Source organism: Stigmatopora argus, chromosome 6, assembly GCF_051989625.1.
Source record: "Stigmatopora argus isolate UIUO_Sarg chromosome 6, RoL_Sarg_1.0, whole genome shotgun sequence".
Taxonomy (NCBI): domain Eukaryota; kingdom Metazoa; phylum Chordata; class Actinopteri; order Syngnathiformes; family Syngnathidae; genus Stigmatopora; species Stigmatopora argus.
The window spans coordinates 15,928,090-15,954,039 of NC_135392.1; the positions used below are offsets into that span (position 1 = coordinate 15,928,090).

The 25,950-nt window shown below is 38.6% G+C and overlaps 1 protein-coding gene and 1 long non-coding RNA gene across 7 annotated transcripts in view; one reads left to right on the forward strand and one right to left on the reverse strand.

Moving 5' to 3' along the window:
* Window positions 1-359: 359 nt before the first annotated feature.
* LOC144075102 (uncharacterized) lies at window positions 360-3,852 on the forward strand. The gene is made up of 3 exons (XR_013300468.1): window positions 360-837; window positions 1,748-1,823; window positions 1,940-3,852. It is a non-coding gene; the product is annotated as an uncharacterized LOC144075102 (long non-coding RNA).
* Window positions 3,853-4,810: 958 nt separating this feature from the next.
* The window catches only part of LOC144075099 (sodium- and chloride-dependent GABA transporter 2-like), a 43,371-nt gene continuing 22,231 nt past the window's right edge, over window positions 4,811-25,950 (reverse strand). For 5 of the 6 annotated variants that reach the window (XM_077601852.1, XM_077601849.1, XM_077601850.1 and 2 more), the window contains exons 7-16: window positions 24,489-24,621; window positions 24,066-24,200; window positions 23,806-23,909; window positions 21,627-21,751; window positions 21,305-21,417; window positions 21,095-21,232; window positions 20,843-20,945; window positions 16,392-16,492; window positions 10,601-10,771; window positions 4,811-4,991 (exon numbers count right to left, since the gene is read on the reverse strand). In XM_077601852.1, the coding sequence (XP_077457978.1) occupies window positions 4,842-4,991; window positions 10,601-10,771; window positions 16,392-16,492; window positions 20,843-20,945; window positions 21,095-21,232; window positions 21,305-21,417; window positions 21,627-21,751; window positions 23,806-23,909; window positions 24,066-24,200; window positions 24,489-24,621 (1,273 nt within the window). In that variant the 3' untranslated portion in view covers window positions 4,811-4,841. Of the gene's footprint in view, window positions 4,992-10,600; window positions 10,772-16,096; window positions 16,219-16,391; window positions 16,493-20,842; window positions 20,946-21,094; window positions 21,233-21,304; window positions 21,418-21,626; window positions 21,752-23,805; window positions 23,910-24,065; window positions 24,201-24,488; window positions 24,622-25,950 lie in introns of those variants that run through there. The other variant, XR_013300467.1, reaches the window with a different exon arrangement.

Consider the following 25,950-nt stretch of genomic DNA (forward strand, 5'->3'; position numbering starts at 1 on the left):
ATGCAGGTGGGCAGGCAGGGATTGGGAGTGACGGTCAGTGCACTAACAAAACTTTAATACTGTCAGAAATTTCTCAAAAACAAAAAAAAATGTCAAAACCAAACATGATGGGGAAGACGCAGGAAAAAGAGGAGCACTGAACATGGGGAGAGCACACGTAAACACAAGTTTACACGATCCGACAAGGACTGACAAATACACGGGATTTAAAGCAAAACATGGGTTGATGAGACAATCAGAAACACTTGGGCACAATGAGCAATCACAACAACGGGTCACACAGGGGGAAAACAATAAATAAAGCCTAACCAAACGAATACCTAACAAGACAGCATATGAACACACACAAATACATTGTAGTGATTGGGGCAGTAGAGACTCAGGATGAACCAGAATTTCAGCATTCTCGGTCTACAAAGAATTTGAGGCCTTTCTCTCTGAGTTTATTATTGTTGTCCGTCAGTCGGTCGAGAAGGACCAGGGCCTGCAGTCAAACCACAGTGCCCCAGACCTGCCGCTCAACCTGCCTAGAGCACAGGAAGAATTGCCAAACCTGAAAGTCCAAAAAGACTTTGAGCGGAAACTGCGCTTGAACTTACCACCAATGACGGACCGCAGATGGGCTCAGGTAGATGAGAATTTGAAGACCACCTTGGATAACATCTTGAAAGGGGATGCATCGGAAAACATAAAAACGATGGTCGAAATTGTGTATCATGTGTGTCATAAGAGGCCCTGAGTGAAATCATCACAGTAATGTAATTGCAGAGAGCAGCTTGAGAGAAGCAGAAATACATGCAGTGGCAATTAAGCTCCTAAGACCCAAACTCTTGCAAGGTATGCATTTTTATGTTCTCTTTGATATTTAGGCTAATTGGGACCTGTTCAGTGTAAAAACAAATTATCTTTTTAGATGATGTAGTTTCTGAGAAAAATGATGTCCACATCATGAGTGGACGCCAGGCCCTTGTAGTCCAAATTTAACATTGTAGTCTTGTGACAACCAAAAATGTGATATCCACACATGTGGACGGCTGTTCCTAGGACATGGGTGGGCAAATCGGTCCTCGAGGGCCACTGTGGGTGCAGGTTTTTGTTCCAGCCGATCCAGCACAGACACTTTGACCAATAAGATTTCTGCAGAAAACAAGAAGCACCTGACTGCAATCCACTGATTGCACTTGTAGAACACCAGATTGGTGAAAAGGTGTCCTCTTTATGGATTGGAATGAAAACCCGCACCCACTGCGGCCCTTTGTGGAATAGTTTGCCCACCCCTGTCCTAGGAGGTTAATACTGTCAGAAATTTCTGAACTTCGGAACCGCTTTATCCTCAATAGGGTGGGTTGCTGGAGCCTATCCCAGCTGCCTTCGGGCACAAGGTGGGGGACACCCTGAATTGGTGGCCAGCCAATCGTAGGGCAAAAGGAGACAAACAACCATTCACGCTCACACTCGTACGTAAGGGCAATTTAGTGTCCAATCAGCCTACCTAGCATGTCTTGCATGCTAATTACTCAAGCCACCAGGCTGCCCAGTGACTCAATACATTTAGCCTAATTGGGTAAAGAGTGGGCTGATGGGAACTTGCTTTCCGTCGAGGACGTGGAAGACAGTTATGTACAATTGGACCCTAATAATGGGCTTTCTGATGATTGGGACTGTCGGATTTCTGATCCATTGTGAACCTTGAAGGGCAATATCAGCAACATGTTCACAATTGGTTAAACTTCTCATCTAATTGCAGGTATCGGGTCGGACTGCCAATGCCAACAATCAAGTGTACATTAATTTTGGGACATGAAATTGACAGGTTAGCCTGGGTAAGGAAGGCATAAATAATCCAGATTAATTGGGTGTCTAAGCATCCTTGCATGAAATGGGAAAACTAGCGCTCTGCTAATCCAAAACAATGCTAATCTGTCACCCTTGTACACAGCTATTATCTCCTGAAGGGAATGTAATCTGCAACCATCAGATCCTCTCACTTTGTGCCACGACCTTCATCTTCTTCCCCAATTCCTCACTCCAGGCTCTTATATCAATAACAGCTGTGTCTCGCCAGGACGCCATCTGACAGACAGAGACTGCAAATCTTGAATTTTCAATGTCTCCAATGAGCGGCCGGAGGAGCACCTATGCTCACGTTCTCCACCAAGCACTTTGTGTATTGTAAGTTTTTCAGTTTTTTCTGTTGTCCTTTCTTTCAATATCTCTTAGTTTTCTACCTATAGAAGAGGAGTAAAAAAAATTGAGAAGTCTGAATATGCTCTGTTAGTAACCAGTTAAGGCTGTATGTAGTACATGTTTGGCCTATTGTGAATTGGGATACACATCAGCACCGCTCTTGCCAACATTCCCTCTAAGCTGCGCAACGTTGCAATTGTGCACTGGTCGTACACTCTCAGTGAACAAGAAAACCGATCCAGCGCAGTGAACGCACTGCAAATTTCATTGACAGTACAGTACAGTGGAGTTAAGTGACACTATTGCTAACTCTGCTAAAGTGAATGTGATACGTCGACTCCCCAAACCAAAGTAAAAAGATTTTCAGTTCTTTTAAGTTGGAATGACTGTCAGAGTATGTGAAAATAGAAGTACAAGCTGTGAAACTGGGTGACAGATTTTCTTTTTCGAGTGAGAATGGTCACCTTTGCAAAACATGCAATGAAACTAAAGTTGTGAGTTTTCTGATGGAAAAATATGGACTACCTCAAGCAACACATTCAGAAGAAAAGTCGTTTGAATGAAGATAAGTGAAAAATAAGATAAAATTGAAGTCAGATTTGCGCATATTCTAGTTATTTTTTTACAGATGTTTTATTAATGTATATAAACTCATTGCATTTTATTGCGACTAGATAATTTATGGGTAGTAGAAATGGACCTGCTATGGCAAGTGCGATACTGGTGTGTGTCCACAGTGAGCACTTCTGATGTTGCTCACAGTGGTCCTCAGTGTGCTCGGGGAGGTTGTTCGTATGCCCAGGCATATAAAAAATTTGAGGGAATATTGCCTCTTAGCAATGTGACATTAAGACAATGCTTATATTGAATGAATATAGCAGGTCTGACTGCAACATTGTACCTTTGGACACATAATTTAAACTTCTGATGTTTCAGACTTTTTTCTTCACAAAACACACGGTTTGTTCATTTTTTTATTTGCAGAATACATTTCAGATTTATGGGAGCCACTCAGTAATCTTGATAGCAAGTGAATTTGTTTTGCAGTACTTAAGACACTGTTATGCACTAAGGTATCAAATTACAGAGGTTAGGACTGCCGGCAAGTCCGTGCAGCGGCCCACACCCTCTTACTCAACATCTTTCTTATGTGTGCATGCCATGATTCATTTCAGTACTATTGAACTTACATATGTAAGCAGACGCTATGTAATAAAATGTATTTTATGTACTTTATACATCAAAACACAAAACTGTATTTGGAGCAAGAAAAAAAATTCTATCGCCATCAATGAATGTGAAAATTAAAAAAACAAAATAAAAGCAAGATGTAAGATGAATTCAGAAACATTTGATAACCTATTGCTGAGGGTAGCAAAAGACATTAACACTATGTTGTCAGTAAACATTTTTTAAAAGGCAGAATTGGTGAATTAATTGGTTAATTTGAAGTTCTAAAAAAGATTCGGTGCAACAAGTAATATCTACATTATGATTCCACAAATCTGCTGGTTTTTAATTTTACAAAAAGTCTTAATTTAGTATATATAAAAATCTGTCCATCCAATCCTCTTAAAATCTGTGTATTAAAGAATAAAAAGTCCAGCCTGCTGATATGTTTAATGCAAAATCTGCAGTTTGTTCCATCCTTTTAAACAGTGGTGTCCAAAACATGACGTGTAGAAATCAAAGTAGGAAACTGTAGAATTTCAGTATATTGTTTTCCAAAAATAAACAGTATATATTTTTAAAAATAATGTAATGTGATGAATTGATCCATTTCGGTTGTGATTCTCTTGACTTTTTTTGCTGTTGCTTGACATTTACTCTTCGTTCTGCAAAGTTTGCTTCAGTTATGTAAATATAAATATAGTTTAAAAAAAATCCATATAGTTTTGGATTAGGTTTTAACTCATTGGCATCCAATAATCATGTTTCTTGTTCGGCAATAGACGTCCAATCCCTCCCAGTGAAAATGGATTGGACGTCTATTACTATCAACGAGTTAATATCGGTACAACTTTTTTTAATTTTACCCCATTCTGATCTGTTTAACAAATTTAAGCTGAAGAATTTAAATTTGCCTGTTGTGCCTGTTGAATTTTTCTGAATGAGAAAAAGAGTTTGGACTTCCCTGCTTTAAAAGAACAAAATGGCAGTGATGGATAGACAAAACAGTCAATGAGGAGTTAAGCCTATTCTCACACGAATTGTTAAATTTTGAGTGAAATTCATGCCGTGAAAACACATTTCAGATGTTAGTTAAATGAGCCAGAATATTTTCTTTTCATGCCATAAAACAGGCAAAATATAGTGTTTTGTTGCAAAATCGAATAATTCAGAGTTTGCACAGCTGCACGAGAGTTTAAACAGGCACATATGATATGAGACATATTCCTGTTAAACATGATATAGTGCTTAAAATTGAGTTTTTTGATCAATTCTGATGAAAACAGTACAGTAGCACCACACTGCTTACATTCAAATTGTTCCCACCTTATTGTTGGCAAACTGACAAATGATTAAAGTGAACTTTCTCTACTGGAAGGCAATAACCACTAAGTAATAATTGGAGATATATTAAGAGATGTCTCTTCTAGTGGCACAAGAACTTATAACCACACAGCTTGCAAAACTCTATAATGTTCATGGTCTCATACTTGCACCTCCATTTCAACTCCACCGCTTCCTTTGTACTCATTGGCGACAGGAGCCAGTGCTTTGCTGGGGTTCAGTGGACATTGCTCAGGTTGCTTTGTGGAGTTGTGGGACTTGCTTTCTGGACGACAAAGCTGTTTGAGATTCTGTGGAGACACAGAAATACACAGGTTATCTAAAAATACCCAAATCCAGTTCATTTGATATTTCCAGATGGCTTTAGGGCTCTTCCAAAGTTGCCCAAGAAGCACACAAGACTGTATATTTTTGCTGTCAAGTGATTACATTTTTTTTCATTAATCGTGTTTTAATTAGGCCCAGTGAATGAGTGGTTAGCGTGCCGGCCTCTCAGTGGGAGACCTGGGTTCAAATCCAGGTTGATTCACCTGTGTGGAGTTTGCATGTTCTCCCCGGCATGCGTGGGTTTCCTCCGGGTACTCTGATTTCCTCCCACATTCCAAAAACATGCTTGATAGGCTGATTGGACACTAAATTGCCCCTAGGTATGGGTGTGAGTGTGAATGGTTGTACACAGTCGATTGGTCGCCGGTCTTTTGGTCGCCGATCTTTTGGTAGCCCGGAAGGTAAGTGATAATTACCATTTAAATCGTTGCTCAAATTCCCTGCATACAAACTGCGAAATATTATTTAGTCATACTTAATGCCCTAGTAATTATTAGGCTAAAGAAAAGCTCCAAATTTCCCGGACTTTTATTGTTTTTTGTTGGAGAACTTGTTAACACCCTGACTGACGTCCCTTCCTAAGGGGACAACTCATGTACATACAAACTCATACACTCACACGTCGGCTCAGTGAAACTGCTCATGGCCATTGTTGGCTTTTATTGATGCGTAGACCGTGTTGTTTTACCTTGTTTTGTCGCCGGTCTTTTGGTCGTCGGTCTTTTGGTCGTCGGTCTTTTGGTCGTCGGTCTTTTGGTCGCCGGTCTTTTGGTCGCCCGTTGTCGCGGTCGGGGTGACCAAAAAAACGCGACCAAAAGACCGGCGACCAAAAGACGCCGACCAAAAGACCGGCGACTAAAAGACGCCGACCAAAAGACCGGCGACCAATCGACCGCACACGGTCTCCTTGTGCCCTGCGATCGGCTGGCCACCGATTCTGGCCCGGAGCCAGCTGGGATAGGCTCCAGCACCCCCGCGACCCTACTGAGGATAAAGCGGTTCAGAAAAGGAGGGATGAGATGCTCTGTTTTGCAGGGTTTTATAACATAGAGATCTTATTTCCTAATGCTTGGGTTGCCACTCAGTAACACCGCTAGACTACAAGAGTACGGAACATTAGATTGTTTCAAAATTGATTGATGGCCGTGTAAATGAAAGGAAATTTCATTTTCTTCAGCAAAAAATAAACAAGGGGATTTTAGTGAAAAAAATGATCAACTTGGACAGTAACATTAAGTTAATCATTTGGTAAAAAATAAATAAATAAAAGTGACCTATTAAAAACAATGTTTAGGGAAAATGCATTATTGGTACGTGTATCAAGTATAATGGATGCACAGTATTCCAAAAATAACTGCAGTTAGGTAAAAAGCAGTTAATATAGACAAATGTGTCTGAATGAAGTAAATGGTGACAGGGCCCCAAATTAACGGTTTCCCATTTGGGCCAAGAAAAAAAAATGGTACGGCCAACCTAACATGACATTATTGTGTGAAATACAATAAAATCGGACAGAGTGACAGTGCAGTGGTTTTTCCGCCTGACATCGGTGCGGGCAGTCTGGGTTCTATTCCCACTCGGTGGCGTTGTGATTGTGATATAAGTGTTTGTCCATTTCAGTGTGCCCTGCGATTGGCTGGCAACTACTAATTCTCTTTCGAACTGCCACAAGGCATTTATTCACTAGCCTCGTTGAGTGCAGCTGGATTTTGCAATAAGAGTTCAATAGTCAGGACTTGACTTAAAACTTAATAAACTTTTTTATTTTATTTTAACAAAAGGTTTATGATGAAATGCCAACCATAAATGTTCCAACTCCATAGTAACTGCAATCCCATGTTTTACGATTTTCATTTTAGATGAGCTCTATATGCATGGCAGTGTGTTTCTTTTAATATGCTGTTCTTTATTATAGTTTCCCAAAGAGATTCTCCTCCCTGGCAACAATAAAGAAAGTCCATACACTACCCCTGTGTGTTTCTTTCATGTCTGCTTTGGAATAACGCTCCACCACGACACCAGCACAGACATGTCCATAACTATTCTAATTGTGTAAGAAAAGCCAACGGTTTGCCGGGGGTACTGGAGCCTATCCCAGCTGACTTTCGGGCCAAAAGAGAGTGACACCCTGAAGCGTTGGCAGAACAATCACAAGGTACAAGGAGACTGACAACCTTTCACACTCTCACGCATACCTAGGGGTAATTAAGAGTGTTCAATCAGCCCACCATGCATGTTTTTTTTTGGAATGTGGGAGGAAACCAGTGAACCCGGAGGAAACCCAGGCTGGCCCGGGGAGAACATGCAAACTCCACACAGGTGGATCGACCCTGGATTTGAACCCAGGACCTCAGAGCTGTGAGGCCGACGTGCTAACCACCATATTAAAAGCAATTTTTTTTTACATTTTCTTTCGAAAATAGAAGCAAAAATAATCTCGAAATTTTCCTTCGAACTCCGATTTGTTTGAACTCTGGGCCGTTCAAAAACGGAGGCCCCGCTGTATTTTCAAAACGTTTTTAGAAATGTAATTACATTTATTTGTAAGACCTCCTCAGTTGTTTTTATAAATTCTTGGCGATTCTACAGGTTCGCTGTGGTGAACCTCAAGACCTTCCTGTCAGGTGTCGCATAATGCAGCTCATAATGCATATTTCAAGTGACAAAATGAAATGGTTTTATTTTGATGGTGTATTCTTCAAATGTTGAGTTGGATTTGAAAAGGAATGACCTAATTTAAATGAAATAATTCATTTTTAAGAGCCATGGCATTAAGATGATGACACCATATGTGGCTCCAGAGCCATAGGTTGGAGACCACTACGTTGAAATGAGCAGCATTGTTCCCTTGGCAACATCCAGGCTAGCCACAAATGACCCCACACTCAAGGGGTTTGGCATCCCAACCACTGGTGACAGATGAATGATTAAAGCTCCACCAAGCCTATTGTGGCCCAGCTTGACGACTAAACCAAAGAACATTTACAGCTCTGGTCCCAGTGCTGCAGAGCGGCAGAAACAAAACAAAGCACCAAAACTCAAACGGGTTACTAGGAAAATAGCTCAGCCTAAATTCCATGGAGTTGTTCCATGCTCTTAATCCTATTATTATTTCAAACATACACTCGTTTTTCATATCATGGGTACTTTTTTGTGTAAAAAAATGGGACATGAATGTATATTTGTTTTATTTACTTATTTATTTATTTTGAAACGCATGGTACAAAAAATGCCGGGCATATTTGTGTTGTTTCACTCTGTGCCTTCAGTGATTAAGAAGTTAAAATTTAATAAGTGACAAAGATGACCGAATGGTTGCTAAATTTTAAATAAGCTGTCCCGCAGGAGGTAGTCAACATGCTGGTTGCCAACTCACAACTGGCAACGTCAGCATTTAGTTTTTATTGTTAGCATTGATGTCAACTGTTGCAATAGTTTGTCACATTACAAATATCCCCCATAGCAGACAATTAGATGCGAGTCAGCTCCAGCTTCACTGGGATCTTATACGGCCGCAAACCTTTTAAAATTGTTTATTTCTATCTAAATAACTTTAGAATTCAATACACAAATTGTAATGTGAACTAGCTCTGGATTCATGTATGTATATATGTATATATATGTATATATGTATATATATATATATATATATATATATATACATATATATGTATATATATGTATATACATATATATATGTATATATATGTATATACATATATATATATATATAAATATACACACACACATATATACACATATATATACATATATACACACATATATATACATATATACATGTATATATATAAGCAAAACACTTATTTATGTATATGTATATTTCTTTATTTACTTATTAACTTACTTATTACATATCTATTTATGTCTAAAATGCCTTTCCTGTATCTGTATTCTCACCCTCTTGCCACTGTGGCAATGAAATTTCCCGAATACGGGATGAATAAAGTTATCCAATCCAATCCAAAAATACAGTAACTTCAAGATTTGGCCAGGGTCCAAAGTCATGGAAATGGTTAGCACTTTTTTTCTCCAGTCAGTAAATGGTTCTAAAGTGTGCATGGCTAAGACCAGTGACATTTCTTAAATATTATTATATTTAGGGACTGCTCAGAATGTTTCTCAAAAGTGGATCATTGGGCTTTTTCTCCCTCATGAGCATGCATCACATTTTGCTGACTTGTATGCTTTACCTCAATAGCTTACTATATGGGTGTCCAAACCGGTCCTGAAGGGCCACAGTGGATGCAGGTTTTCAATACAACCATTCCAATCCACATTTTCACCAATGTGGTTTCTTAAAAGTGTAATTATTTGATTGCATTCATGTGCTGCTTGTTTCAGTAGAAAGCTCATTGATAAAACTATTTGTGCTGCGTCAGTTGGAGCAAAAACCTGCGCCCACTCTGTTCCCTTTGTGGAATAGTTTAGACACCCCTGGGTTACTACAATTTTTTTCTTCAATAGTCTTCCCTCAATTATCGCGAATTCACTGCTTTGCATTTTTTTTTCTGCCATTATTTTTTTTTTTTCAAGTTCATAAAAATGTGAAAATCCACACTGAAACTTGTAAGCAAAAGCCACTCCTGCTAACAGGACTCAACACTGCAAAAAAAAAGTAGTTGGAATAGGAGTGACCCTACTTCGCGCTCTTTCGATTATCGCGGTCATGTCTGGTGTACATTAACTGCGATGTTTGAGGGATTACTGTATAACTCTCAGATACATATCGTAAATTCATTGGCCTCAATCTGGAGGATGTTGCACGTGTATTGCTCCAAATCACTTACAAAACACCTTACGTATGACTGCAATAGCTGGGTCGATGGAGGAAATAAGCTAAGTCAGCTTAGTCAACATTGCTAGGGAGGGCGTGGCGGAAAATCAGTGATGGCACGTGTGATAAAGTCAACCAGTCACGATTACAGTTCAGAATGTTTTTTTCTTTTGATATGTTGTTGTATGTATGTATGTGTATATATATATATATATATATATATATATATATATATATATATATATATATATATATATATATATATATATATATATATATATATATATATATATATATATATATATATATATATATATATATATATATATATATACATCTGAAAAGCTCCAGTATTTGTATTTAATCAATAAATGCTGCTAGGAAGTGGATTTTACCCCATTTTGTGCAATTTTTGCCGTTTTGTGTATGGACGTATATGGACGTATCGACGTTCATCGCTGTCTTTTTCCTGGGGAAATGATACTCCGGGCCCGGTTCTGATGTCTAAAAAACTCCAGTATTTGTATTTAATCAATAAATGCTGTTTTCAGCTGGATTTTACCCCATTTTCGGGCAAGAGAGGAGAGAAGCATGGCTGCATCTGAGCCAAAATAACCCAGTTTTAAATTGTTTGTTTCACATTGGCTAGTCATATTAGAAAAGGCTGATGCCAGTATACATCAAATTGCCAAATACTGGCACTCATAATCGGTCAATATCTAATCAGTAGCAAAATATATCCTAATTCAGGTGTCTAACATCATCCAGTACACATACCTGCGACACTGTGCCTTTCATTTGAGTCACTTTAAAGAGGATCCACAGAGGCACCAGGAGAACACAGAACAGTCCAAGGCACCAGCCCAAAGCGTAGGCCCAGGTTGGGTAGACGTAGGTTTTGTTGAATTTGAGAGGCTTATACCTCACCAAGGAGAAGACGAAGGTTCCCTAGCAGAAGACAAAACAAAGATAAAAGCCTTCTGTCGGTCAGCTTGCTTTCATTAACACTTATATAGGGCCCCGGCTGCAGTTTCCTGTATCTTTGGGCACACTTTCCTCGAGATTTCAGGATGATGAGCACAGAAAACATGGAGAGCTTGTCCAACTACTTGGAACCTTTGCATGGGAAAGCATTTTTTAATTTTATCCTGGACGATTTTGATGTGCTGAATCCAAATATAATTATGGTTTTGCTCAAGCAGTTCAACTTTTTTTTTATGGGCAGAAGCTATTTACAGTTTTGTCTGCTTGTGTAGGTCTTTTTGCTTTGTGTCAGATTTCACCAAATATACTAACAGTTGAAAAGTAGGAAAGAAAGAAAATCAGATTTTTAAAAAGTTAATTTAGCATTAGGCAGCAATACAGGATTGTCTTAATACAAGGAATTAAACAGAAGAAATGTATTTAAATGAACAATGTACTTTCTTTTAAAAATCACAATATTTGTGTTTTAGATCTATTGGTTGTGCTTAAGACAACAAATATGGACAAGAGGCTTGAGATCAGAATACATTATTGTGCTGAAAAATGTTTTGTTCTAGATTTCCTTCTGAGAAAGATTACAGAATACCCATGCAAAGTTTCCAAATGTTCGGATTTTTCAAGGATTGCCTAAGTGGGCTGCATTTTTGTTATACATGCTTAGGATACCAAGCTAAAGAATAATGGGTTAAAACTGATCAGCACAGAATTTGGTATACTCAAAAGACTGTGAATGGACTCTGAAGTGACCCCCCAAAAATGATATCATTTCGCGTTCATAATTTCGTGACCGGACGTTTGGTCGACCGGACGTTTGGTCGACCGGACGTTTGGTCGACCGGACGTTTGGTCGACCGGACGTTTGGTCGACCGGACGTTTGGTCGACCGGACGTTTGGTCGACCGGACGTTTGGTCGCGGGGTTCACTCGCTGTCAAATTATGAGAGAGAGACAGAGAGTTTACTGTTGAAAGCAAGCAACCAGGTAATCTCTCGCTCTCAAAATTATAATCATGAGAGAGAGAGAGAGAGAGAGAGAGAGACCGTTCCACCAAACGTCCGGTCGACGCCCCGTCCGTTCTACCAAACGTCCGGGGACCAAACGTCCGGGGACCAAACGTCTTTCGACGAAACGTCGGAGTGCCCGAGAGAAATTGCAAAACTCAACTATTTCAAGGCAATTTTAAGGGTACGGCTTATACGCGGAGGCAGCTATTATGCAAGAAAATACGGTATTACCCTGAAAAGAGAAAGGAATATTGAATATAAAGTTTCAATGTTTTTTGGAATTTTCATATTTAATAGGAATTGCCAAAATTATGGGCAATTATGGGCACTGTAAAGTATTTTCGTGCATAAAAGCTGCCTCCGCGTATAAGCCGTACCCTTAAAATTGCCTTGAAATAGGTGAGTTTTACAATTTCTCTCGTATAAGATGCCCTATATTCATGGTTTTAATAGGGATCACAAATGAGTTACTTTGAAGGGAAAATCTTAAGAAAAACCATCGCACATGGTAGTTCTGAGATACTGTATAAATCAATTGCTGGATTGCGCATTCCTAAAGGATGTTGCCTGCACGTAGACAAATTAAAAAAGGAAGTCACGTGAGCAGTACAACCAGGAAGTGTGTCCGTACCGGTCTCGTTTGTCATTCCTAAGTAAGATGACGGCGCCCTGAACGAGCAAACACAGGCATAAGTAAGTGAGTTTTTCACGGTTTATGCAATATACGTTTTTTTTTCTTGAATTTCATTCATAGACGTCAAAAAACATTTTGTTAAGCGTTTTATCTGTTTATCTTTTCTCTAGGAGGGCCCCAGTGGTGCGAGTGGTTAGCGCATCATCCTAACAGCTCTCGGGTCCTATGTAGAGTTTGCATGTTCTCCCCGGGCCTGCGTGGGTTTACTCTGGGTACTCCAGTTTCCTCCCACATTCCGTAAACATGCATGGTAAACTGATTGGACACTGTAAATTGCCCCTAGGTATGGGTGTGAGTGTGCATGGTTGTCCGTCTCCTTGTGGCCTGCGATTGGCTGGCCACCGATTCAGGGTGTCCCCCGCCTCTGGCCCGGAGACAGCTGGGATTTGCTCCAGCACCACCCCCCGCGACCCTAATGAGGATAAAGCGGTTCAGAAAATGAGATGAGATCTTTTCTCTATTTTGAAATAAATCACTGTATCAGCCGCATTGTTTTGAGTTATGGCGTTTCGTGCATGTCAAGTCTAATTTGTGCACATGTAGCCCGTACCCTCGTTTCAGTCATCATTTTTTTGCATCAAATACGATGTATATTTGAGAAAATATGGTAAATCTGACATGCATTCACGCCCAAACATGTGTGAACTCAACCCCCAACACTTCAGTTCAAAATTGGATTCAAAGAAAACTAATTAGCTAACACCTGGACCTGATACCAAGAATTTAAAGGGGAAGGCAAAAACTTGACAGACAGCCCACATATTAAAGATTTGAATGAATAAACCTTTTGATGCTCAACACCTGAACTGTTAAAAAAATAATTGAACTAGCTCCAGTGGTTTCAGATTTTTTTTTATTTTAAAATGATGTCAACCTCTTTTTGGACCACATTTTAGGACATCGTGGCATGAAAGCACGGGGACAAGAACACACAATTGCTGTAGCCTTTTAGAGCGTAAGGAGTGGTACGTGGAATTAGGTATGGAAAAAAATATGACGTGTATTGATTTTTAATTTATAATTTTTAACCAAGACTGTCAGAGATACTCAAAAGGTAGGAAAACCATATGGTTGCTCTGAGCCAATTTGAGTTGAGTTGAATTGAAAAGTTGACATAGACTGAATAAGGGCACATAATAATATACTATAATCATTATTATTGATACAAGGGGTTCTCAGTTCATGACAGTCTCAACACGTTGGGAAATTCGGAACAGCGTGTAACGTAGGACTGAAGTTTTGCACAGATTCTTTTCAGTTTCCAGAGTTTTACATGATCTTCGCTGAATGGAATGCCCTCCTGTGGTTCAATGCAAGCCAGACAATGGACATGAGTTTTGTTATTATGAATATGTTCCATAAAGTCCATTTGACAGTTTTCAGAAAAGAGTAGAAAAATGATTTTAAAATCACAAACAAATACAGCAAATACATCAAGATGATGCCTTTTCCCAATTTTCCTCCCCGCTCATGACCTATGCATGACTGCATTTTTTTATAGCATGCATATTGAGGTGTTGATTTATGGCTACCCTAATAGTTGAGGTGAGACCGGAATACCCAAGAACCATTATTCGCAGCTGATGTAATCCACAGTGAGAACACGAGGCCACAAGAGAGGCAATTAGAAAGGTGGAGGCATACTTAGGGCCAACAGTCCCTTGCAATGGCTAGAGAAAAGTGTGTTAAAGAAGTGAAGCAACAATCCAAGCACAGGTGGAGGACGTTTGGAGCCAATCCCAGCTGTCTCCGGGCCAGAGACGGGGGACAACACCCTGAATCGGTGGCCAGCCGATCGCAGGGCACAAGGAAAGGGACAACCATGCACACACACTCATAACTAGGGGCAATTTAGAGTGTCCAATCAGCCTACCATGCATGTTTTTTGGAATGTGGGAGGAAACAAGGGATCGAACCCATGACCCCAGAAGTATGAGGCAGACACGCTATCCACTCGAATGCCGGGCCGCCCTACAGTAACCTATTTTTATATTATAAAAATGTTCTAAATGATTAGATTTTTAAATTTTAAATTGCTCAACACCAGAAATGTATAAGAACAACAACAAACATTTAAAAGTCACACCAGTGAATAGGTCATATTCTTTTGAGGACATCTATTTAACAAAATCCAACCACAAGAACAGATATTTTATATTAATGGCAACCTACGATGGAAATGTTGTAATAATGATTTTAAAAAAGTATGGAGGCATGGGCCTTTACTTTCCCATGTTGCTCTTAAGTCTTGCACAGCAGCCAACTATAAGAAACAGCTAGCGCTACCGAATGCAGCACACTCGCAGGCAACTAACTTAAATTTCATGCAAAGTCACGATGTTCTAACAGAGAACTCATCCACCTTTGCCAGTAGAACAGACCAATAAGAATACAGTCATACCTCTACTTACGAATGCCTCTAGGTAAGAAAGTTTCAGGTTACGATTTCTTATATGCAAATGAGTTACTCGAGATATGAAAAAGATCCAAGTAACGAAATCTCCTAAAAACTAAATGCATTTCCTTAGTCATTATTTTATTTTGAATTCCCCTTAAGCGATTAAAAACTACAAATGCAAAGTGGCACATATTTTCACTCACGCACACACACACAGGGCACACGTTAAAGTCAAAAATGTACTACAAAGTGGACGGCTTTCGGCCCAGGTAGAAAGGGCTCTTGCCGCCATCTGGCGGACAAACACAGGTATTACATCTATTACGGCAGTGGAGGGAGATTTTTCAGTGGCGCAGGGCACATTTTGATATGCTTTATTTATTTTAAGACATTAATAAACCATTTCCTTATAATTTTCTCTTGTTTCCTCACGTCTTTCATACAAAATTGGGACACTGACCAATTTTAAAGGGTCTATTTGGTAGTTGTGTGAAGACCATGGAGCAAATTAGAGAATTGACATATAAAGTACACTTCTACTTACGAAATTTTCAAGTTACGGAAAAATTACTGTATAGTCTCACGCCTTCCAGCATGCATTGTGGCGCTCGAGATGTAAACGTCGTTCAAAGTTCATATCTGTGCTAATTATTTTTTCAGTCATTGTTCCAGTTGTTTCATTACTTGCTAGTTATACTATTAAGTAGTTACTATTTGGCCATTATTATGCATGATTTGAGTTAATGACGAGAGATAATTTGTTGATTTTTATGAATGTTAGCCTGCTTAACTAGTTACAAAATTAAAGTGCTGGCACTCCCCCTTAAGAATTTCAGGACTATGATAAAAAATGATGCAAGTCTGAAAAATAGAGTATTATTCATTTGCAATAGAACACATTTTATCACGTTATGTCGCTGCCTAAGAACAAAACTGTCGTAAACCGACGACCCCAGGCTAACTATGAGTTTTCTGGCGGTTAAGGCTTCTCATTTCATTCTAATGCGCAGCGACTAGTTTCAAAAGGGAATTCTTTGCTGGTAAGCATTTATGTCTGAATTTTCAACAATTAGAACAATATACCACAAATGAGGTGCAGCAACATTTATAGTACACGATTCTTACCCACTTACAGCAGACAGTAAGAATATGTTTCTTAGTGTTCTCTGTGTTCCCTTCCATCCTAAACCCACCTGGCACTGACACCAGCACCTTTCTCAATTTCCTCACGTCACAAAGTTTAAATCCTTAATTTCTTCTCATGCACCTCTTCCTTGTTCCTCTTCTCTTGTCATTTCAAGCATGTGATTTCAAGCTTGAGAGAAGAACAATGACAAGATCAAGCTTTGTGAGAAATAAAATAACTCGACATTTATAGTGTTCATAAATGGGATTCTTCAGCTTGGAGGTCAAATGATCATCAGATGTGAATTCATACTGGTTTTCATGGAAATTAGTCGCACATTCCTCATGATTTATGGCACTCACCATACAAACAGCAGGTGTAACGTAAAGCCAGCAAATCTTCATTACTGACGACGGACGATACCCTATCATTTCTTCAATGTTGTCATAGAGACGATCTGCACCTGTTAACAAATAGTAAATTATGTCAGTTTTGGTCTAATTCGAGGAATTCAAGACACATTTTATCAACACAATAAAATACCATCAAAATGTCTTTACGTCATGTGCGTTTTTACTATTGCAATTCACTGACAGAAAAAAAAGTCAACTTTAATGTCTTTGATGTTACTGGAAATGCAGAAGAATGGAATTACTACAGTTCTCTCAAACCCCCAAAATCTAGTAGTAGTAATCTGAGTCTGAACCACCTGATTTTGAAAACATACAAATACCGAATCCCGATCTGATTGTGAGGAAATGTTTCAATAAAATCTTTTTTATTATTAATATAATGTTAATTTTAAAAAGTAATCAGGGTGAAAAAGTATCTCCAAATATCGTATATTAAAAAAAATATATTATTATTTTTTTTTTTTAAAAGCATGAATTCACCTTAGCGCTTTTTTCGTGCACCAACGCAGGGTTGCAAAATAATTGTTTAGAGAATGTATTTTAAATAAATAAACTCATACAGTGTGCTGTGGGGGGAATAAAGTTTTCTCTTTATTGTGTTTGTCTAGATAGTGTAAATATAGATAGAGAATAGTGAAATATCACAAAACAGGCTATATATACATAAATACACACATAAACATGTATGTATGTAAATATATATATATATATATATATATATATATATATATATATATAGGAAAGGCATTTTAGACATAAATAGACAGGTAATAAGTAAGTTAATAAATAAATACATGAATAAATATATAAATAAATAAGCGTGTTGCTTAGCACATATATATGTATATATATATATATTTATTTATTTAATATATATATATATATATATATATATATATATATATATATATATATATATATATATATATATATATATATATATATATATATATATATATTTAGCCTTATACTTACGGATTGTTTTGTGACTCATCTTAAATCAGTAACCCCCCCTAGAAAATGATCATGTTTCACTTCCATTGGCGGCATCAGGTCCAATTTGATTGTGGATTGTTCCATTGCTGCTAATAAGTTGGACATATCTCCCCGCCAATGGCAGTTTATGAGTTATTACAAATGCATTTTAAAATCTCAATCTTTTTTTTTGCCCAATTCCAATCCTGTGAAAATGACATGATCCGGCCTGATTCTCGATCACGTGACCGGATTGGAGACTTTGCCCTAATAAAAACTGTTATGTTGGTAAAGATCCACTTCTAATACAACTCTTGTGTTGTACTGTATTCTCATGTCGACCTAATTAAGTGGCAGATGACTGAATTTGTGTTGTTGTTTTTTCCCAGAATGACGCTCCCACCAGTCCCTAAAAAAATTCTACACCAAGCTTTAAAACCCCCTGAGTTTTTAACAAATCCCTGTTAACAAAAGGGTGGAACAAAGTATGAATGCATGTCAAATAAAGAGCACAAAGTCCTCCTTGGAATCTAATGGCCCCTCAGATTTGGATAAGCTTAACCAGGAGTGATGGGAAGAACAAAAGACAACAAAATATTTGGCAGCTGATGTGCATAATAGCCTCAGAACTGTGATACTTGGATAGCACTACACGCCAAGTTGTCTAAGCCAGGATACATTAAAGGAATGCGGGCAAAGTAAAGGCTCTCAATACACCCTATTCCTGAGTTCAAAACTATTCTTTTAAGATTATGATAAAGATATTCAATTTGTACCTTTTGTACCTAAACAAATATATTTTTACTATAGCATCGTTTTTTTCTGAGACCAACTCCCAACTTCAAAACATACATTCATTCATTCATTCATTTTCTGAACCACTTATCCTCATAAGAGCCAATCCCAGCTCCCTTAATTGGTGGCCAGCCAATCGCAGAGCACAAGGTTACAAACAACCTTTCACACTCACTCATACCTAGGGGCCATTTAGAGTGTTCAACCAGCCTAACCAGCATGTTTTTGGGACGTGGGAGGAAACCGAAGTACCCGGAGAAAACCCACGCAAGCAAACGGTGTTTGCTAGAAGAGGACAGCAAACCTGCTTAAACCGAGTCCCTCTTTTTCACTAAAGGCACATCTCAATGCGGAGGAGAAATGGCTCTACTCAAAGCCCCTCTGGGTGACCGAGTTTCGCACCCTATCTCCATGGGAGAGCCCGGATACCCTGTAGGGCAGGGGTTGGGAACCTTTTTGACGAAGAGAGCCACAAACAATTCATATTTTCCAATGTTATTCCTTGTGAGCCATACTACAAATTTAAAAGTCAAAATACATACATGTAAACGAGTGCCTTTTCAATTTTTTTTTGTAATTTCACCACTTCTAAAGTGGAAAAAAATGAATATTTTTTAAAAGATTCTTATACCGTTGCTAATCAATGAGGATGCATTCCAGAAGAGTCCACTACAAAAAAAATGAAGATTAAAGCAGTTCTAGATGTAATATCTCAGTTCTGTCACCAGCAATTTCCATATTTTAGCTCACAGGTTAGCAAAGAGCCAGATGCAGCCATGGAAAGAGCCACATGTGGCTCCCGAGCCATAGGTTCCCTACCCCTGCTGTAGGGGGAAATCATTTTGGCCGCTTGTATCTTGGATCTTGTTTTTTTTTTGGTCACAACCCACAGTGCACTATCATAGATGCGGGAAAAAACGCAGCTTGACTGGTAAATTAAGAGCTTCAGCTTTTGGCTTGGGTCCTCCTTAACCAAGACTAACCGATGGAGAGTCCGCAACACTGCAGACGCCGCGCCAATCCACCAGTCAATCTTCCGCTTCATTGTTCATCCCTGACCCAGAGAGTGCATGCCATCTTTTTTTCCAAAACGCATGGGTCTGCTGGGCCTGACCACCAGGTGGTTTTTGGTTGCCCCTCTCTTCAAACGAGCACAAGTCGAGCACGAGTCAATCAACAAACTGCGGCCTAGGGTCTCCTGATGCCCAGTGCAGATATGGACACCCTTAAACCTAAACATCTCATCTCCTTTTCTGAACCGCTTTATCTTCATTAGGGTCGCGGGGGGTGCTGGAGCCTATCCCAGCTGATTCCAGGCCAGAGGCGGGGGACACCCTGGACAGGGAGACAAACAACCATGCAAACTCATACCTAGGGGCAATTTAGAGTGTCCAATCAGCCTACTATGCATATCTTTGGAAAGTGGGAGGAAACCGGAGTACCCGGAGGAAACCCACGCAGGCCCGGGGAGAACATGCAAACTCCACACAGGTGGACGCGACCTGGATTTGAACCCAGGACCCCAGAGCTGTGAGGCCGACACGCTAAAAACTCAGCTGCCCCAATATAAATCAATGAATATAATAATAAATCAAAAGATTAAAACTAAATTAAATAGATAATAGCAATAATGCAAAAATCAATTGAATGCATTGTACACTTGGGTTAGTGTCAGCAACTTTGTGCCAGGTTCACTTCAATTAAAAGAAGTTTAAAAAAGGGATTTGGGTTATCTCTGCCACTTTTAAAGAAACAAATTATTCAATGTAGCAATTTAATTTGAATAAAACATAACATTGTTGTACAGTAGATGCACTCTAAACACATTCTCTTTGCATAGTATTTTGTTTGTCTGGTCCTCAGCTTCATTGTCTTAGTTACTATGCAGTTGTATGTCTGAGACTGTACTGTAGATGGCAGTATGTGCTAAATAATTTAGTTCTGGTTTGAAACACTCAGTTGAATGAAGGGAGGAGGAAATGAAGGTGAAATGTAAGCATAGATGTCAAATAGCTCAACTGTATTTAAGTCATTATTATTCAAACAATGAGGATGCCAACTTTTATCCATTTACTTTTTACTGTCTGTGAAATTAATTGATCTTAAGTGTAAACCATTAAATTGGTATGTAATGTGATGTTTAAATTATTATTATTTTTAAATCAAATCATTTTAACAAATATTATATCAATAGACATGTTAATAAAACATGTACAACTATGTCATGTGCCGTGGTAATTTATAGAAATGGATTGAAAAAAGGCACAAAATTTGCAGTTGCGGACAACACAAATTTTCTTTTGGCCTTTAAAAAAATATACATTACTTAGTCCTGCTATATATAGCCAGTTTAACATCAGTGATCTCAATTTTACCAATAGAGGAAGCGTGTATATTATTAATGGAACAGCACTTAGAGAATGGCTTCTCTAAAATAATAACTGGGAAAAAAATTGCTGGTAATTCTGGAGTTAAGTTTTGTTTCAATTCAAGTATTATTTGCTACATAGTGTAAGGATGCCTGAAACTCAATTACTGTGGGAATGTTTGCATGCTGTTACTTTTTACTCAACATGTAATAACATAAAAAACATAAGACTTTATGACACCTGACAACCACAAGGACTTACCATATATCCATCCAATTGCTATGGACTGACACACTGAAAGGAGGAGAAGGTTGTTTCCGCTACAAACGTAGTGGTCAAAAAGCTGAAGAAAATACAAGCCCCCCTGGAAGAAGTACACAATGTCAACACAACGTAAAATACGGCGCATTTGCGGTCATTGGAACAATTCAGTGTACCAGAGTGCCATCATTTGATTGCTTAACTACACAGAGGGCAAAAACAATAGGATAAGGACAAGCGTTTTGTGCACACCTCAGTGACGAGTAGAAGACCCAGTAAGAAGCAAACGGTACAGAGACAAAGCAGCAGCAGTTCTCGCCGATAAGCCCTCCGGAAAACAGTCGGGAACATATCTGTTACGGAGGTCATCAGGCACTCCAAGCTTACAAACTAGCGGAGGACAGAAATGTCAACACAATGGAGAAACACACCAGGAATTCCACGGGATCATTTGCAAATGACCTGTGTGTCAGCACCCAGAAGGATGACCATGATGAAGAAGCATATGGCCCACAACTGCGGGAAAGGCATCATTGCAACAGCCCTTGGATATGCTATAAAAGCCAGGCCAGGTCCTGCATTTAGACACATGATAGTCATTTTTAAACAAGTGATAGTGCTGCAACTCAAGCTGTGATGAAACACAGGTCTCAGCCATCTCAACCAAATCAAGAGCGTGGCATGCATATGGAATAAAAATCTTGAAGTGCGTTTGGTATTGTTGTCATCGGGTTATGCTTTTTTAGGCAGGACAAATAATTATGTATTGTAATTGAGCACTTACCTGAAGCTGCCACTTCAGATATCGGTAATCCTTGTTCGTAGGACATGAATCCCAAAACGGAAAAAATAGCAAAGCCCGCCACAAAGCTTGAGCCACCGTTCACCAAACACAGAACAAACGTGTCCCTAAGGAAAAACAACAGAAACATACTCAGTGCCAAGACTGACTTCAAAACACATAAATGCCTAGGTTTTGTCTGGTTTTGGATTGGATTGGATTGGATAACTTTATTCATCCCGTATTCGGGAAATTACGTTGTCACAGTAGCAAGAGGGTGAGGATGCAGGAATAGGAAAGGCATTTTTGACATAAATAGATAGGTAATAAGTAGTTCAAGAAATAAATGCATGAATAAATATATAAATAAATAAGCGTGTTGCTTAGCACATATATACATACATACACATAAATGTACATGCATGCATACGGTAGGTCTTAACACTCAGCCATTTTTTTGTTAAAGAGCCTGACAGCTGATGGGAGGAAGTTTATCTTTGTGTTTGGGTCCTTCTGCTTTACAGTCAGTAATTCCACCATGTGTCACGCTGTAGTCGCTCGCATATGCATGTTCTGCTATGTGCAAATGTCAGTCCTTTTGGAGACGGCTTCAACATGGGATATTTTGTAGAATACATACCCATAAACCTCTGCGAGTGTCTGGATTTCTTAAAAATTTCATCCAAATTGCAGTTGAATCAAGATGGTGGAAGCCGTAGCGATGGTGTGAATTTCGAGGCATTTAAATTGGAAATTTGGTGCTTTTCCGAAATGGTTGCCTCAAAAAAAAATGTAAGTGCATTTTTTGGGGGGATTTCTGGAATTTAGGAAGCTTGTCTGGAGTGCCAGAGTTTGAGTTGCATTTCCGGAGTAACTCCTGAAATTCCGGAGTAGTTGGCAGCCCTGCTTGTTTATTTACCATTGCTATATATTGATTATCTATAAGTTTGTTTGTTGTTAAATCCATAGATTCAGCGAGTGGTGCGCTGAACGTCTCCAAAGCCATGGAACTCATCCTGGACTTCAGTATAATGACAATTAAAAAAACATTCAATTCAAATAAATAAAAATATTTTTCTCAAATTAAACAGGTATCAAAACTCTAGTCTCTTATTAAAAGATGTATTTTGACCATGGAATTTGACACTGCGTTTTGTATCTACTGTGTCTGTCATTAATTTTGTTTTTTGCATTTAATTTTTTTTTTTTAATTATTGCCGATCATGCACAAATACGCTGCTAAAGTACTGATTTTATCAGTAATATTGTGAAAATTTGTGGAACTGTGACAATTTACTTTATGATCTTTGCTTGCGAGCTTAAAACTTCCGGTTAGGTGCTATTGTATTCCCAGTAAAAATATATGTATATTATACAAGTATATTTATATGGGTTGGCAGTCCAAATGGCTCTTTAAAGAAAAAAACCTAACTCCAAAGTTTGTTTTAGTTACACATAATTCACCAACAGACTACTTTTTGTAAAATGGTCTTGAAAGAATGAGCGAGGAAGGGAAAAAATAAGACTGTCAGGCAATGTTCCCTCCAATTTTTTGTTTGTCTGGGCAGAAAGACAACCTCCCTGAGCACACTGAGTACCGGTGTGAGCAACATCATCATTGCTCGCTATGGGCACACACCAGTATCACACCTGCCATAAGCAGGTGTATGTCTACTACACATAAATGATTTAGTAATAATAAAATGTAATGATTAATATCTATGAATGGGCGGCCCGGCAGATGAGTGGTTTGCTCGTCGGCCTCACAGCTAAAAAAAAAAAAAAAAAATGGGATTTTATTTTGTGCGCTCCATATGATTTGCTGTGCGCAGAGAAGACGAGAGTATTGCGCAATTGCCCACGCGCGCAGCTTAGAGGGAACATTGCTGTCAGGTCTCCAGTTTGGAGCAACAAACCGTCTTCATACCATAAAAGTTTGGATCAATAAAGGCATCTTAAATATGTCACCTAGTGAATAGTTTTAAAGGGAAGAGAAGCAGTTTAAAAAGCACCCAGAGCAGATGGACATATAAAGGAGGAATGACCTTGAAAAAGTCACATCCCTGCTTTATATAAACAAGACAGAACATCATCCTTTCACGTGCTATGTATACAAATATTGTTGGAACATAAAGGCTAAGGAGAAAGAAAATACCAAACACAATTATGAAGTAGAACTTACTTGTAGCAGTTGTTATTAAACTCGTTGTAACTGCCAAGAGCTGTCAAACTTCCTTGACAAATCCCAAAAGAGAACAGAACTTGTGCACCAGCATCCATCCAAACCTGAAATAGAAATGTTTAATTAACTTATCAAAACGTTCAAAATTAATATGTAAATTTAGAGGAATATACAGGATTTATTCTATGTAGCTGTCGATCATTCGTCATGGTGATTTGTTGATTTATTGGTTTATTTTGACCTGGCGCTTTTTTACTTACTTGAGGGTCCATCAACTTTGTCGGATCAGGATAGAGGTAGAAAATGATGCCGTCCATGGCACCGGGTAAAGTGAGTCCACGGGCCAACAGAACAAGCAACATAAGATAAGGGAAAGTGGCTGTAAAGTAAACTACCTGTTGACAAGAAATATTTAAGGGTTAATATTCAAAATACTTTGGAATTGCTGTCATCAAATGCAAATGATCAGGGCTAAACTCTGCACGAGGCTAACCACTGCACAATAATAATCCATTTGTTTACACAGATTATAACTATGGCACAGTCGATTGCATCCCAATGTTTGTGGTTTACCAATCTTTCTTTACTACTGTACCCTGTCAGCTTTTTCATATGAATGTAATCACTTGGCTTCTGTAACTCATGTGTGCATTTGTCCACTTGAAATTGTACTATATTTGTACCTTTCCAGTGGATCTCACTCCTTTCCAAACACAGAAGTAGCACAAAATCCAAGCCAACAAGAGACACAAGGCCAGCTCCCACCTCAGGCTGCCAATGTCTTCTATCCCCTTGGAGATGCCCAGAACCCGTCTCCTTGAAAGACACAAAAACATCAAAAACAGACCCAGGAAAACACGTCACATGTCCTATTATGCACCTTCAGTCAAATCACTGGGGGTTTAGAGCCAAATAAGCACTTAAGACTTTAGACGTTGGATATTTTTGGTTTTTAATCTTTTTTGATACTGCATTTGTCCATGTGTTTGTTTGTTCCTTCTTGAATCAATAAGCCACAATCTTTAGATTCACATGATCACAATAATATAAATACAGTCGTACCTCTACTTACGAAATTAATTGGTTGCAAGACTTTTTTCGTAACTTGAAAATTTCCTAAGAAGAGGTGTACTTTATATGTAAATTCTCTAATGCGTTACACAGTCCTCACAGAACTAGCAACTAAAATTGGTCAAAGTGTCCCAATTTTGTAGGAAAGATGTGAGGAAACACAAAAATGAGAGACAATTATAGATAAATGATTTATTAATGTCTTAAAATAAATAAAGCTTACGAAAATGTGCATAAATATCTCCCTCCACAGCCGTTATACATGTAATGCCCGTGTTTGTACACCAGATGGCGCCAAAAGCCAGTTCTATCAGGGCCAAAAGCCGTACACTGTGTAGTACATTTTAGACTTTTACGTGTGCCCTGTGTGTACCCTGTGTGTGTGTGTGTGTGTGTGTGTGTGTGTGTGTGTGTGTGTGAAAATATGTGCCACGTTGCATTTGTAGTTTTTAATCGCTTAAGGGGAATTCAAAATAAAATAATAGATATGGAAATGCATTTACTTTTTGAGGGATTTCGTAACTTGGATCTTTTTCGTATCTCGAGTCACTCATTTGCGTATTGAAAATCGTAACCTGAAACTTTCATACCTAGAGGCATTCGTAAGTAGAGGTATGACTGTAATATAATTTATAAAAATATTACAAATATAACATTTGTTGAAACAAGGCCTAAAAGTTCAAATAAAACAATACTTGTTTACATTCTAAACAAACATACCACATGACATTAGACAACATGTTTCGTAGAAAATACTAATACTAACTCAGGAATAGAGGCACTCAGGAACTATTAGGTACATTGACATAATCATGATATCCATATTGTGTCTGGACAAAGATAGCATTGTTGATTTGCTCTCCTTTATATGAAAATATAACCTAGAAAACAGGTTAATGGACTCCTGTTTATGCTGCACAAATGAACATAAGCATACAAGGAACCTCAATATATCAGGAAATTAGCTTGAATTTGCCAAAAAATCATCAGACAGTGACCTATGAACAAGAAGCAGTCCGGAACTTCCCAAAACCAATAGGAAATTATCCAAAATTTACAGGAAGTGACCTTTAA